This window comes from Zootoca vivipara, chromosome 6 (assembly GCF_965207765.1).
Source record: "Zootoca vivipara chromosome 6, rZooViv2.hap1.1, whole genome shotgun sequence".
Lineage (NCBI taxonomy): Eukaryota > Metazoa > Chordata > Lepidosauria > Squamata > Lacertidae > Zootoca > Zootoca vivipara.
The window spans coordinates 93333772-93348962 of NC_142589.1; the positions used below are offsets into that span (position 1 = coordinate 93333772).

The window sequence follows — 15191 nt, forward strand, 5'->3', positions numbered from 1 at the left end:
TTATACATCTAAGACCTTGAAATTCTTATAACACAAGCAAGAAGCGCAGGAACACCTTCTGGAGAGCAGAGAATGCCTCCTCTTTTGTCCGCGATGGGGAACCTGCTTGCAGCTAGATATTATTGGAGGAATGCCTCTAGCCAGAAGAGTATTTTCATCCTGAGAAAAAAGGGAGTTCTAGTTTCTTCCTTGGGAGTTCTAGTTTTTCTTCCTTGGGAGTTGTGGTTCTTTCTTGGGAATTGTAGCTCAGCACAATCTGCACGGCTGCCAATTTCCTCTCCCTGCAGCTAATATATTGGTGTGTTGTTGTTGTTGTTGTTTTAAAAAAATTATTGCGTTTTTAAAAATTACAGAGAAGGTATGAATTAAACATTACATCCAAATATTCCGAAAATAAAAGAAAAAATACGAAAAAGTAAAAGTATAAAATGAAAACAAAAACAAAAAAACAAAAGCTAATACATTGTTTTTTTTGTGCATTTAAGCCATATATACGGATACCCTCCCCCCCCAAACAAACAAACAAAAGCTCAACAACTTTTGTGTCCCCAGCACTTCTCTTCATTTTTACCTCCGTAGTACCTCTATGGTCCCATCGTTGCTATAGCTACAGCAGGGCAACCGGAACCGTTGGCGCCTGCGCAGTACGGTGCGGGAGAAACCCAAGAGCTGGCAGGTAGATAAATCCTGTGTCGGAAATACGCATGCGCAGAGAAACGAACTCTCCTCCCGCGTCCGCGATAGCTTTAAAAAAAAAAAAAAGGTCGCGCGTGCGCAGAACTGCCATTGCGGGCGTTCCCTCGGGAGGAGAGGCCAGTGAAGTCTATGCGCATGCGTCGAGCTTTACTGTCATAAAACGGCGCCCGGGCGACGCACTTTGCGCATGCGTAGTTTCGGCAGTCGGGTTTTTAAAAAACCTATTGCGCCTGCGCAGCGCATCGTTCGTGTTCTTCGAAGCTTCGCCGGGCGCCATGGACGACGAGGAGGAGACGTACCGTTTGTGGAAGATCCGGAAAACCATCATGCAGGTCTGGGCGGGCGGGCAGGGAGAACGGGAGAAGGGAGCAGGGATCGGATTTTGGGAGCTGGCAGCTCCTTGGGTTTTTTTCCCTTCCACCTCCCCCTACTCCACAGCCTCTCTTCTCCTCGTCCCTCTTTCCTCTTGTGCTGTGTCTTCCCTGCCCTCTCCATTTTTTTCCAAATAGTTTTTATTCAATTTTCCAATTAACAACAAAACAAAACAAAAATCAATCTTTTATACCATACATCTTATGTTTCCCTCTTTCACTTTGCTCTGCCGAGCTGTGACTTCCCTCCCTCCCTTCATGCGGTTTTCTTATTAACTCCTTTTTTGCAGTTCCTTATTGTCTTTTTTCAGTCAATTCGTAGGATTTATTTCAATCCTGCAAGTGTTTTTAAACTTCTACAGTTTTTCTCCATATAGTCCACATATTTACTCCAGTCTTTTTGGAACCTTGTCTCTCCTTGGTCTCGGATTTTGCAAGTCAATCTAGCTAATTCAGCATAGTCTATCATTTTCATCTGCCACTCTTCAATTGTTGGTAATTCCTGAAGTTTCCATTTTTGGGCTAACAATGTCCTAGCCGCGGTTGTCGCATACATAAACAGTACTTGATCTTCTTTCCTATCTTCCCTGCCCTCTCCATGCTCTGTCTGTTGGGCTTCCTGGAGGAATCAGCCTGTGAGAATGAGATGCTGGGTTCTTCCTTTGACCCGGCTGCTGCAGGGCTCTCTTTATTTCCCGTGCTGGCTCTCAAGAATAAATGGACCTCTCTCTCCCCTTTCGTTCTTCCTTACTTCCAAATCGCTCCAGCTGTGTCACGATCGAGGTTACCTGGTCACCCAGGATGAGTTGGACCAGACCCTGGAGGAGTTCAAAGCCCAGTTTGGCGACAAGCCCAGCGAAGGGCGACCCCGGCGGACAGACCTCACCGTGTTGGTGGCCCACAACGACGACCCCACCGATCAGATGTTTGTCTTCTTCCCAGGTGAGGCGGCGGCATTAAGCAAAAGGTTTGACCCCTTTCGCCTGCTGTTTTGATTGTGTCGTCTTATTCTTCTTAGGCTTGGCTGGCTTTCTTTCTCTTTAATGTAGTAATACGGCAAGCCCTTCCAATCAGGATTCAGGCTTCATCATGGAAATAAAACTGCCTTGGTTGCGCTGGTCGATGATCTCTGGTGGGCTAGGGACAAGGGTGAAAGCAGTTTCCTGGTCCTGCTGGATCTCTCAGTGGCCTTTGATACCATCGACCATGACATCCTTCTGGACCATCTAGGGGAGCTGGGGGCACCATTATACACTGGTTCCACTCCTTCCTCCTGGGCCATGTCCAGAAAGTGTCGGGTCAGCCGGGGGCAAGAATGATCGCCAGGCATAATGCAGGAACAAATCCAGCCCGTCTCTCCCATCAGCGCTCAGCTCTAGGGAGTTCTGACATCCCTTTCCCGATGATTTATTACAACCCATGTCTTAGAGACACTGAGTACATATTCAGAGTCCAGCAGAGATAAAACACATACGGAGCCAGGCTGAGGTTGTGTACTAAAAGCTACTTTATTAAGTGTAGGGCAGAACAAAAGGAAAACATGTCTCCTCTCGCGGAGAGAAGTCCGAAGGAGGGGGGGGGGAACAGAAACAGAATATAGCAAACATCCGCTCCCGTGATTTCAACAATCTTTGCTGGAATGCTTAACACAGGCATGTGACGTGCACAGTGAGAGGAATAGAGCCCTAACAGAAAGTGGTGCTGGGGGATGAGTGTTCAGACCCCTGGGCTCTCACTTGTGGGGTACCTTGGTGCTCCCCCCCTCTCCCCCAGGCTTTTCAACATCTATATGAAGCCGCTGAGAGAGATCATCAGGGGGTTTGGGCTGGGTGTTCATCAGTATGTGGGTGATACCCAGCTCTACCTCTCTTTTAAATCAGAACCAGTGAAGGCAGTGAAGGTCCTGTATGAGGGTATGGAGGCAGTTGGAGGATGGATGGCGGCTAACAGATTGAGGTTGAATCCTGACAAGACAGAAGTACTGTTATATATCCCGTTCCTCTTAACGGAACTTAGGATAGCAAAACAATACAATTAAAAATAGTGCCTGGCCTCACAATGCATGGTTTAAAGGTTGCTGTGTGTAATGGCATGGCAACATTGCTTCTCACTGTTAGGTATCATGTTATGCTTGTCAGTTTGCATTTCTTAGTGCAGACAGTATTGATCTGATGTGTAGAGATCTTTCCTATTCCAAATAATTCGGGAGGGTTCTGGAAGCTTCTCTGTGTGCAAGAAGCAAGCAGAAGGTTCATGATGTTTGGGTTATACCTACAGAGAAGCTGAGTACCGCTGGCTTAAACTGGTCCTGTTACCTCTTTCTGTCAAGGTCATGCTGACTATAAAAGTAGGGCCAGAAGGAACCTGGGTTTCACACTTTCTCTTTTCTGTCTGGTGTGGTGTTCTGCATATAGTGTTAAGGTTTAGACTTGTTATAAGTTATTGAAAGTTTAAGTTAAGTCTGCTGCAACTGGATTTCTAATGGACAGTTCCAATCCTGAATGTATTGGATTTGTGACCATGATGCTTATTTGCCTTCAGTAGCAGTAAAGCTCCGCTGGATGAAATACAATTGCCTCTGGTCTATTTTTGGGGAATCCTGCAATGTGTTTAAGTTGTTACTCAGCTAACTTATACATTGGAATCTACTCAGGATCGATATTAAGTAGAATTTACATGACATCCCCACCCCCCCGGCAAGAAACGTTTTCCTGTATCATTAAGGGATGAGCTTTTGCTGAAAAGGGGACTCATTCTTCTCAGTTGTGGGGGGAGAAGCTCACCCCAAAATGTCCCTTCGCCGTAACACCGAGGTCTAGAAGCTTGTCTTATTAAGAAATGAGAGTCTCGCCTAGCAACGCGTGTCGGCCCTAGAGAGGTGGTGGCGGGGACAAATTATTTCCTTACGCCAACCGTCCCGTTTTGTTCCCTTTCAGAGGAGCCAAAGGTTGGGATTAAGACCATCAAGATGTACTGCCAGCGGATGCAGGAGGAGAACATCACCCGGGCCCTCATTGTGGTGCAACAGGGCATGACTCCCTCAGCTAAACAGGTAGCCAAGCCCGGCTGGGCGGTGTCCAACCTAGAGGGCACAGTTGGCGCTAGTTTGGGCACGAGACGTTCAGTGGGCAGTGAACCTTCGCAGGCAAAGAAATGCCTTGGTGTAGGTTACTCCTCCTATGTGGGTGTTGATGTGATTTAGTTCAGGGATTGCTAACCTACAACTAATTCAGAATGTGGCAGCCAGACGGGGGACTGGGAGCGGCCGCCGAGACCACATAACACCGGTCTTAAAAGACCTACATCGTCTCCCAGGACATTTCCGAGCACAATTCAAAGCGTTGGTGCTAACCTTCAAAGCCCTAAACAGCCTCAGCCCAGTATCCCTGAAGGGGCGTCTCCATCCCGGACACCGAGGTCTAGCTCCGAGGGCGTTCTGCCGGTTCCCTCCCTGCAAGAAGTGAGGTTACAGGGAACTGGGCAGAGGGCCTTCTCGGTGGTGGCACCCGCCCTGTAGAACGCCCTCCAGATGTTGAGGAAATAAACAACTATCTGACATTTAGAAGACATCTGAAAGCAGCCCCGTTTAGTGATGTTTTTAGTTACTGTTGTTTTATTGTGTTTTTAATCATTAGTTGGAAGCCCGCCCAGAGTGTCTGGGGAAGCCCAGCCAGATGGGAGGGGTATAATAATAATAATAATAATAATAATAATAATAATAATAATAATAATTACTAACCTAGTGCCTGAGGCTGCTATGTTGGTGCCTGTCCCCCAGCCTAGAGAGAGAGAGAGCTTGCTTCCCCCCCCCCCTTGTTCTCTCTACTAGTGTCTTGGGTCCTCTTTCTGATTTCTCCTGCTTAGCTGTCAGGGACCGCACTGAGGAGGGCTGCCGTGAGAATGAATGGTGGGAGCTTCCCCCTTCTTCTGATCCATTTCCCGAATCTTCCCAGGAGCAGAGGGACATAGTTCAGAAGGCAGAAGCTGGGAAATACTGGATGGGGAACAGCTAGCAGAAGAAACACTAGCAGAGAGTGATGGTTAACAGATTCGCTGTCTCTGGAAAGCATTCCTCCATTCTCCTCAAGGTCAAGAAGGGCTGAGAAAGTGGCAGAACAGAAAACACAGAGGTTACAAGCTCAGGTTAGGGACATAAGGGGGCGGAATTCCTAATTGCGAGCACCGCCATTCCTAGGAAATGGGTTCTTTGTTCTCTCGCTGTGATCGTTAAAGTTTCTAACTTGTAAGAAGGCTCCTTTTCCTTTGCTTTGCTTATCTACTACCAAGGGAGAGAGGAAGCCAATTCCCTGAAGCCTGACATTAGCTCATGCCCCTTTCCCTCCCGCTCTTTTTTTTCAGTCTCTTGTAGACATGGCTCCCAAGTACATCCTCGAGCAGTTCCTTCAGCAAGAACTGCTGATCAACATCACTGAACACGAGGTGAGGCGTTCTCCTAGGACTTGCCGATCGGAAGGTCGGCGGTTCGAATCCCCACGACGGGGTGAGCTCCCGTTGCTCGCTCCCTGCTCCTGCCAACCTAGCAGTTCGAAAGCACGAAGTGCAAGTAGATAAATAGGTACCGCTCTGTCGGGAAGGTAAACGGTGTTTCCGTGCGCTGCTCTGGTTCACCAGAAGCGGCTTAGTCATGCTGGCCACATGACCCGGAAGCTGTACACCGGCTCCCTTGGCCAGTAAAGCGAGATGAGCGCCGCAACCCCAGAATCGTCCGCAACTGGACCAACAGTCAGTTGTCCCTTTACCTTTACCTAAATGCTGCTTAGGCAACAGAAAGCTTCCAAGATGAGAATGAAACCAAACCGATACTCTGGCTGCATATGGGTTGTTCTAAAACAGTGGTTCTCAAAGTCGGCGTTGGGATTTGGGGTGTGTGTGGAGGTGCTAAGAGGCAAGGAGGCCTCTTAGGCTTCACACTTTGGAAAGAATCTTGGAGTTGGAAGGGACCCGAGGGTCATCTAGTCCAACCCCCTCCAATGCAGGAATCTCAGCTAAAACATCCATGGCAGATGGCCATCCAACCTCTGCTTAAAAACCTCCAAGGAAGGAGAGTCCAGCACCTTCCATCCCACAGTCGAACAGTTCTTCCTGATGTAGAGTCAGAATCTCCTTTCTTGCAACTTGAATCCATGGGTTCGAGTCCTACACCACCAGAGCAGGAGAAAACAAGCTGGGTCCCTCTTCCATGTGACACAGCCCTTGAGATATTGGAAGATGGCTGTCATATCTCCTCTTAGTTTCCTCTTTTCCAGGCTAAAGGTCCTGGTTGGATTTGGAACAAAAGTGCAATTAATTGTTACTGTTTTGAATTCCACTGTGTTATCTTCCTTACTGGGTTGTGCAAGCAGTTATCCTGACATGTGTGATTTAGCAGAGTAACTTTAGAAATGTCACCCCACCAGAAAACAAAATGTATGCATGCCAGATAAGTCCACTGTGGAACATTTGTTTCCTCGTAGGACACAAAAATGGACCTCCATTCTTACCCCAGTTCTTTTTCTGCCTAATGGATTGAAAGATTACTGTGCACCAAAAGTGACTAGCTGTGTCCTCATCCTGTTCTTTGCCTGTGTCCTGACCTACCTTACTTTCTTTTTGCTTCTGCAGCTGGTTCCCGAACATGTTGTCATGACCAAAGAGGAGGTGACCGAGTTACTGGCCCGATAGTATCCTTTTCATCCCCATAGGTCTCAAAAGTCATGTTACATAAACACAAAATACATAAGATAATTAACACTGACACTAACCACCACCACGCAGCTTCTGTCTTCATTTCTCCATCCCCTTTTGCCTCCGGCATGCGGCCCTTGGAAAGGAGCGTTGCCCTCGGACCAAAAGGGGTCGTCGTCCCCGTTGTCTGACGGTAGTTGTCATGAGCCAGGACTTGAATGAGTGCAGCTTCTCCCCGAATTGAACCTGGCTTGTTACACTTGCCATCTTTCTTCCCGGGGAGGTGAAACGGATGAATTGTGTTCCCTTAACTGCTTTCCCCCAGTAAGCTCCGAGAGAACCAGCTCCCCAGGATACAGGCCGGGGACCCGGTGGCTCGCTACTTTGGAATCAAGCGAGGCCAGGTAAGGTCTTGTGGACAGGCCACCGTTGGGCCACGCGTGAATCGAAGGGGACAGGACCAATTCATGGGCTCTCTGTTGCTCTACAGGAGGGGTGGCCAACTCCCAATCTACTCACAGAGTTAAAAACTGGCAGCGATCAATTCCCTTTCTGGGGGTTCAGGTCAAAGTTGTTGAGCTTTTTTCACCTGTTGGACATGCCTGCTCTACAGTCATGGGAAAGAGAACATTGCGATTTGTTCTGAGTAAATTTAAAGGGGGTGGGGGCTGTTGGCCTTAGTCTCATGTTTTTTTAACTACTGAAATTAGCTGCCATCACCACTGCCAACAGATTCCAATATATTAAGCATGTCTTGTGTGAAAAATTGGGACGCGGGAGGCGCTGTGGGTTAAACCACAGAGCCTAGGGCTTGCCGATCAGAAGGTTGGCGGTTCGAATCCCTGCGACGGGGCGAGCTCCCGTTGCTCGGTCCCTGCTCCTGCCCACCCAGCAGTTTGAAAGCACGTCAAAGTGCAAGTAGATAAATAGATACCACTCCGGCAGGAAGGTAAACGGCATTTCCACGCGCTGCTCTGGTTTGCCAGAAGCGGCTTTGTCATGCTGGCCACATGACCTGGAAGCTGTAGGCCGGCTCCCTCGGCCAGTAAAGCGAGATGAGCGCCGCAACCCCAGAGTCGTCCATGACTGGACCTAATGGTCAGAGGTCCCTTTACCCTTTACCGTTAATTGTGTGGAAAGGGCTGCTGGCTCTCTGCCTGCCTTCTCCCAAATCAGTCCCTGATTTTGAAACCACAGTAGCTTTGAGAACTGTCTTCTTGCAGGTGGTGAAGATCATTCGTCCCAGCGAGACGGCCGGCCGGTATATCACCTACAGGCTGGTGCAGTAGCCGACAAAACTACTTTGCAAGGTACTCTTACCTCCTTACCTTAAGAGGAAATGTGGGCAGCCTCCTTTTAGAGAGATCTGCTTTGCTGAGAAATGCTTCTTTGACAGATTTTGAACAGTATATACCTAACAAGATACCAACACTTCTCCTGTCGCCCCGTGGTTCCGTCAATTTTCCGTACACCATGCAGCGCGGAGACTGCAAACCTGCCTTCCTAGGATTCACAAGGATTGGAATTTGGGGCGTACGTGTTTGTGTCTCTTCTCCTTGGAGGGAAAGCCCAGGGAGTCTTCTTGGACATAGGATTGCTGCTTCGAACCGCCCAAGCTTCTAGATCTCATGATCTGAATTGGAACTGCTTGCTAACGTCACAACAAGCACCCTACTGATAATTCCACCCCCCAACTGAACAGGGGCCAGATATATTTTGCTTACACTGATGGCATGGCCTGGAAGCAGTTTTTGGCTGTGTGCCTTGGACCCTTCATCTCTCTTAGCTCTGTTTGTTCACCTCTAATTGAAGAAACGAAAGATGTTCTTTTTCCAAGCCTGGATGGAGGACCCTATGTAGAGGCCTCTCTGCCTTTAGAGTGTGCTTGCAAGAAACCGTTTGCGAGAGAAAGGGTTTTCTGGACTCCTGAGAACGTTCCTCTTCCTTTCTCTGTTTTGCTGATCACTGCTGGGGAAAATCCGCCTCTCTTGAAAGGAGCCTCGACTGTCTTGTCTTAATAAGGTTATCATTTCAATAAAGCTTTAGAACTAATAATGATTATTTTTATTAGGACTATTGTTGAGCGCTTGGAAAGTGCCTAAGATTTTGTAGGGGAAAACTGAAAAGGGAAACCATGGAGGGAAAGGTGCCCCCAGTTGTGTAATAATAATAATAATTTATACTACGCCCATCTGGCTGGTTTTCCCCAGCCACCTTGGGCAGCTTCCAACAGGAAATTAAAAACACAGCAAAAGATCAAACATTAACAACTTTCCTAAACAGGGCTGCCTTCAGATGTCTTCTAAAAGCCAGATTGTTTATCTCCTTGACATCTGATGAGAGGGCGTTCCACAGGGCGGGCGCCACCACCGAGAAGGCCCTCTGCCTGGTTTCCTCTAACCTCACTTCTCGCAGGGAGTGAACTGCCAGAAGGCCCTTGGAGTTGGACCTCAGCGTCCGGGATGGACGATGGGGGTGGAGACGCTCCTTCAGGTATACTGGGCCGAGGCCGTTTAGGACTTTCAAGGTCAGCACCAACACTTTGAATTGAACAACACTTTGTTATTAACCAGCGAGGTATTACAGGTATTTTGGAGATGCTATTTCCAGGGTGGTGGTTAATTGTTGCAGGAGGGTGGGAAGGAAATTGACGCAACTCCAATGGATGGTGTACGCTTACTTTATTTCCATACCTAACGAAAGCATCAGTCCAGGATTGCGAGTGCAGCAGTTTAAAAAGCAAACCAGCGGGCTGCCAAACAGGCTAGCTCTCAAACACGGGGAGGGGTATGTTATATACAAATAATTAAAAAGCCGAGGTTATTAAGACCTGAACCTCCACACACGTTCCCCTCATCCACCCTTGACATACGACACAAAACTCTCACATACGGTACCGTTCCTGAGATTGTCATTTTTGCCTCTGTTCCTGTTACACAAGGATAAATGATTAGATCTGCCTTTGTATTTGCTGGAAAGCGTCGTCCTGTTGAATCACGACGGAGACTCGGAAGAGGCTCCTTGGTTCTTCGAAAGCCCTTGCCACTAGGCAGCGCCGTTGTGCTCAGCTTCTGCCAGGACGCTGCGAGAACGGGACGCTGGATTAGGTGGGTCTCTGGCCAGATCCAAATCAAGGCTCTCTTTAATGATGCTAAAAGTGGTTTTTGCATAAGATTCGGCAAGTTAGTTGGCCTCACGGAGGGAAAAAAACTTTCTGCCCTGTTGTGTCTTACACTTCCCACAGGACTGTTGGCATTACTGGGAAGTGGAGCAGGGGGGGCCCTGATACCCACACATTTTGCCCTGGGTCCCTGATCTGCCCCTCTTTTAAAGCAATATAAAAATTATTATTTATATGCCGCCATCTGACTGGGTTGCCCCAGCCACTCGGCGGCTCCCGACAAAATGCTAAAAATACATGTACAGTGGTACCTCGACTTACGAATCACTCGACAACCGAATTTTTCGACTTACGAATGGGGCAAATGGCCGCACGCTTACGAATTTCTCGACATCTGAATGGAAACCGTGACGGTTTTAGATAGGGTTTTTTTGACTTACGAATTTTTAGATGGGGTTGCTTCGACTTATGAATTTTTCCGTTTCCAATGCATTCCTATGGGAAATTGCGTTTCCAATGGTGCTTTTCGCCTTACGAATTTTTCGACCTACGAAGGGGCCTTCGGAACAGATTAAATTTGTAAGTCGAGGCACCACTGTATATATAAAACACTTCCACAGGTGACTGGGCATATATCCATATATCGTCCAAACCGGTTTGAAGTCCATATCGTGGTACTGGTTTCGTAATTTTTGACCTGGCAATATATCACGAATCCTGATGTATGTGTATGTAAAAATCACAATTGTGGGGAAAACCATTAAGCTGGCTGGCGCCTCTACATAGCTCCATCTTTATTTCAGACATGATAGATCAGTAGATTGTGGCGTTTAGCAGGTGATATGTTGCGGTGTTGAAAACCAGGTATTGCCCACCCCTAGCGAGAGCCCCAGTCGCTGCCCTCTTACGTTTTGTTCAGAGGTAAATATTCTTCACGTCTCTTAGGTACCTAGGAGCAGAGAAACTGGAACCCGCCTTATGCCGAGACCTGACACTCCCTGGCAACAAGGTTTCAGATTAGGGTACCTCCATTTTCTATTTGGAAATGCCATTGGGAATTGGAACCTAGGACTTTTTGCATGTAAGGCTGTAATTACACCCCCCACCACCACCCAAAAAAGTAACATTACAATTTGTCCTGAGTAGATTCAAAGCTGTATTATAACTGAGTCTGACCACTGTTCCGTCTGGCTCAATATTGGCCACACCAGCTAGCGACGACTCTCCAGGGTTTCGGAGAAAGGGGGGGGGAAGTCTCTCCCAGCCCAAACTGGGAGATGCCAGAGATTGAAGCCATGTGAACGCCAAACAGATGCCCTAAAGCACAGAGCCATAGCCCTTCCCCTAGCAACGCCTCTATTGCTAGAGATGGGAAGACGAAAGGATGCAGGTTACGCTAGCTTGAAAGGTTGAGCTCGGATCCACGCGTCCAACAAACCCATCTCTGGGGGAATAAGCCCCATAAAAGTAAGCTTATCAGACTTTTGCTTAATTCTTTTTCTACCTTAATGAGCTAGGCGTATTTTTTTGGAGCAGGGTGCGAAAAGCAAAGTGCACCCTTCGCCAGCACACTGCAATCCGGCGGTTGTCTGATCAGTAGCAAGTCCGCGACGGCGCTTGCTTCCCAGAAAGTGTGGATCGCAACCTTTTGAGTACCTCGTAATCCAGCAAGCCTCCCTCACGGTCAATTTGTACCCTGACTTTTTAAAATAACAATGGCGTAGCTGAAGGGGCCGGCATTTTTTTTTTTTAAAGAACCCAACCCTATCCATAGCAAAATAAAACAAAAAATGAGTTCTGCTTTGCTAAAGTGAAATGTCTACTTGAAATCAGTACTTTTAAAGGGGCAATTTTTCTGGGTAGTTTCTGGGAGATAACCGAGAACCTCTGCTAACAAGGACAGGATGGTGCAAATATAATAATTGCGACGGCGTTGTGTCTGGGACGCTTCTTTTTAACACGCCGCTCATGCAAAAAACATTGGGAGTCTGCTAAACCACACAACCCCGCTCTGCGTTAATTTCGACGCGTTTCACAGACGCCGCTCCAGTTTCGCGGCCAATCCCAAAACGGGCAGAAGGATAACCAGGTTTGCGTTGAAAAGGCGGGTTGGAAAGGGCACCAAGACTGCAGGCCTTGGCTTCTCTTCGTTGACAGCGCCAGCGACAGTGCATACGGACTGTTCTTTCATTCCTGTTTCCGAGGCTGGGGAAACTCCGGCCCGGGTCGTTACCCTAACACCTTGTAGCCGAAAGGCGGCTGCGGAAACGCCACGTTGTTGGACTGGTTGGTGTTGCAAGCCTCCGGCGGCCTTCCCACCTGCCCTTCTGCGCTCTCCCCGTCACCCTCTCTCCCGAAAACCACATCCTCGTCCACATCGCAGCGGCCTTCCTCCTGGTTCAGGCAGCGCTGCAGCGGCGAGACGTCCTCCGAGTCCGACTGACCAGCGCTGAACGTGTGGCTCAGCGTCCCTTCCTCGCTGGCTTCGTCCGCAGACGGGGTCTCTTCGTCTCCGCTGGTCTCGCTGCCTCGCCGCGGGGCCCCTTTGATGCCTGCCTCTGCACAGTCTTCCGGATCGGAGTCGGAATCGATGAAACGGGTGCTGTCTTCTGCGTTGGGATAAAATGCAACCCATTACTGCCTTCCTTTGCCTACTCCCTCGTCCTTCTGCCAAGGAGATCCCTGTGGGCTCCATGGCGCACCCCATTTTATCCTCACAATAACCCTGCTAGGGGGGGCCGGCTATAAAAATAATTTATTATTTATACCCTGTTCATCTGGCTAGGTTCCCCCAGCCACTCTGGGAGGCTTCCAACAAAAGATTTAAAAAACAATAAAACATCAGTCATTAAAAACTTCCCCAATCAGGGCTGCCTTCAGATGTCTTCTAAAAGTCAGGTAGTTGTTTACTTCCTTGACATCTGCTGGGAGGGCGTTCCACAGGGCGGGCGCCACCACCGAGAAGGCCCTCTGCCTGATTCCCTGTAACCTCGCTTCTCGCAGGGGAGGGAACTGCAAGAAGGCCATCAGGAGGAATGATGGGGGTGGAGACACTCCTTCTACTGGGCCATTTAGGGCTTTCAAGGTCAGCACCAACACTTTGAATTGTGCCCAGAAATGTACTGGGAGCCAATGTAGATCTCTCAGGACCAGTGTTATATGGTCTCAGCGGCCGCTCCCAGTCACCAGTCTAGCTGCCACATTCTGGATTAGTTGCAGTTTCCGGGTCACCTTCAAAGGTAGCCCCACTGAGAGTGCATGGCAGTAGTCCAAGCGGGAGATAACCAGAGCATGCACCACTCTGGCGAGACAGTCTTTGGGCAGGGAGGGTCTCATCCTGCGTTCCAGATGGAGCTGGGAGACAGTTCCCTGCACACAGAATTGACCTGCACCTCTATGGACAGCTGTGAGTCCAAAATGACTCCCAGGCTGTGCACCTGGTCCTTCAGGGGCACAGTTGCCACATTCAGGACCAGGGAGTCCTCCACACCTGCCCGCCTCCTGTCCCCCACAAACAGTACTTCTGTCTTGTCAGGATTCAACCTCAATCTGTTAGCCGCCATCCATCCTCCAACCGCCTCCATACCCTCATACAGGACCTTCACTGCCTTCACTGGTTCTGATTTGAAAGAGAAGTAGAGCTGGGTATCGTCCGCATACTGATGAACACCCACCCCAAACCCCCTGATGATCTCTCCCAGTGGCTGCATGTAGATGTTGAAAAGCATGGGGGAGAGGACAGAGCCCCGAGGCACCCCACAAGTGAGAGCCCAGGGGTCTGAACACTCATCCCCCACCACCACTTTCTGGACATGTAACCCATTACTGCCTTCCTTTGCCTACTCCCTTGTCCTTCTGCCGAGGAGATCTGTATTCGTTCCGTGGCTCGCCCTCCCCATTTTACCCTCACAGTAGCCCTGCGAGGCGGGCCGGCTGAGAGAGACAGGCTGCGAGTGTGTGCCTGCATTGACAGTATGGGACCGCTGTGGTTTCAAATAATAAATAATAATATAATAATAAAGATTTATTTATACCCCGCCCTTCCCGATTTGAAAACCGGGCTCAGGACAGCTAACAGCAAATATGAAACATTAATTAAAAGCGACTTTAAAACAGCATAAAAATACAACATAAATGTAGCGTCCATGTCAATAAAATTCAAAAAATTCAGGGTCATTTTTTTTGGGCGGAAACCCAGTTCCGTAAACATCAAGTGATCGCCAGGGCTAACTGGCCAGGTTTGGTTCAGCTAGGGCCAGCAAGCAGACTGGGGAAGAGTTTAAATGTGGGGTCCCAAAAGGGTTTATTCATAGAAAAAGGAAAGGGAAAAGGGAATGGAGGATCAGGCTAATTCAAATTGAAGGCCAGGCAGAATAGCTCTGTCTTACAGGTCCTGCGGAAGGAGATCAAATCCTGCAGGGCCCTAGTTTCATGGGACAGAGCATTCCACCAGGTTGGTGCCACCACTGAAAAGGCCCTGGCCCTGGGGGAGGATAGTCGGGCTTCCTTAGGGCCCGGGACCCTTAGGCTGTTATTATTTGCGGACCTTAAGGTCCTCTGCGGGACATACCAGCTGTTCACATTGTGTTTTAATTGCCGTGACTTGCCTGGGACCTTAAGGTGAAGCTGGGAGGGTGTCATAAATTGTAGGAAGAAAAATATAGTATCACCCGGCGTCCAACCTTCGGACAGGTGGTTCCGCCTCACCTCTGTACAGGTCCTCGTGAAAAGCCGCGTCTGCCTGCTCAGCGGAGGCCGCGAGGTATAGGTCTGTGTCGTCCGACGGCGCGCGTGCGTCTTCCTGCACATAGAATGCAAGACATTGCTGAGATCTTTTATCTATGTTTTAAAATGATAACTTTTATTTGATTAAAGAATTAAACGTACAACAATATCAATCGCAAACCCATTATAAAGGGATTGTTCTGAATCTCATAACTTCCCTCCATCCCCTCCAAGGGTCCTAAGATCAACATTTCCAATTGCATATCAATCTGCAGGTAAAAGGGGAATGTAAACTCTGCTAAGTAAAGGAACTTGCCTGCGCAAGTTAGGAAAGATATTAATAAACAATATATTCTCTCTTCTGTAGTCATACAAATCAAAGATCAACATACCCATCACTAAACAAATAACACTTCGGTCTCCCTTCCCTGGGGGGTTGTCTGTATGAGTCTGTGTTTTATTCTGAATCCATGTTATGGGTCGTTGGACCGCAATAAAGATTATTACTATTATATATCCTCTCCTACGCAGGGACGCAGGTGGTGCTGTGGGTTAAACCACAGAGCCTAGGGCTTGCTGATCAGAAGGTTGGC

General features: G+C 48.6%; 2 protein-coding genes across 7 annotated transcripts in view; one reads left to right on the top strand and one right to left on the bottom strand.

Annotated features, from left to right (window-relative positions):
- Positions 1-953: 953 nt before the first annotated feature.
- On the top strand, positions 954-8807 carry POLR2E (RNA polymerase II, I and III subunit E). Of its 3 annotated transcripts, none has more exons than XM_035120722.3 (8): positions 954-1028; positions 1835-2009; positions 4004-4119; positions 5427-5507; positions 6690-6748; positions 7078-7156; positions 7976-8062; positions 8149-8807. In XM_035120722.3, the coding sequence occupies exons 1-7, from the start codon at positions 972-974 to the stop codon at positions 8039-8041; spliced, it is 633 nt and encodes a 210-aa protein (XP_034976613.1). In that variant the 5' UTR covers positions 954-971; the 3' UTR covers positions 8042-8062; positions 8149-8807. The 3 variants fall into 3 exon arrangements, with proteins under 3 accessions (XP_034976613.1, XP_034976614.1, XP_034976611.1); XM_035120723.3 differs by having other exon boundaries at positions 8232-8807; XM_035120720.3 differs by having other exon boundaries at positions 7976-8807.
- Positions 8808-9416: 609 nt separating this feature from the next.
- Positions 9417-15191, bottom strand: part of ARHGAP45 (Rho GTPase activating protein 45) — a 57214-nt gene continuing 51439 nt past the window's right edge. For all 4 annotated transcript variants that reach the window (XM_035119327.3, XM_035119329.3, XM_035119326.3 and 1 more), the window contains 2 exons: positions 14581-14674; positions 9417-12482 (listed from right to left, as the gene is read on the bottom strand). In XM_035119327.3, the coding sequence (XP_034975218.3) occupies positions 12103-12482; positions 14581-14674 (474 nt within the window). In that variant the 3' untranslated portion in view covers positions 9417-12102. The remainder of the gene's footprint in view (positions 12483-14580; positions 14675-15191) is intronic.

Bases quoted from the DNA above. Each gene is read 5' to 3' on its own strand.
- POLR2E (XM_035120720.3), top strand. From the start codon at position 972: ATGGACGACGAGGAGGAGACGTACCGTTTGTGGAAGATCCGGAAAACC. The intron at 4,120-5,426 runs GTAGCCAAGCCC...CTTTTTTTTCAG, and splicing joins TGACTCCCTCAGCTAAACAG to TCTCTTGTAGACATGGCTCC. The intron at 6,749-7,077 runs GTATCCTTTTCA...GCTTTCCCCCAG, and splicing joins ACCGAGTTACTGGCCCGATA to TAAGCTCCGAGAGAACCAGC.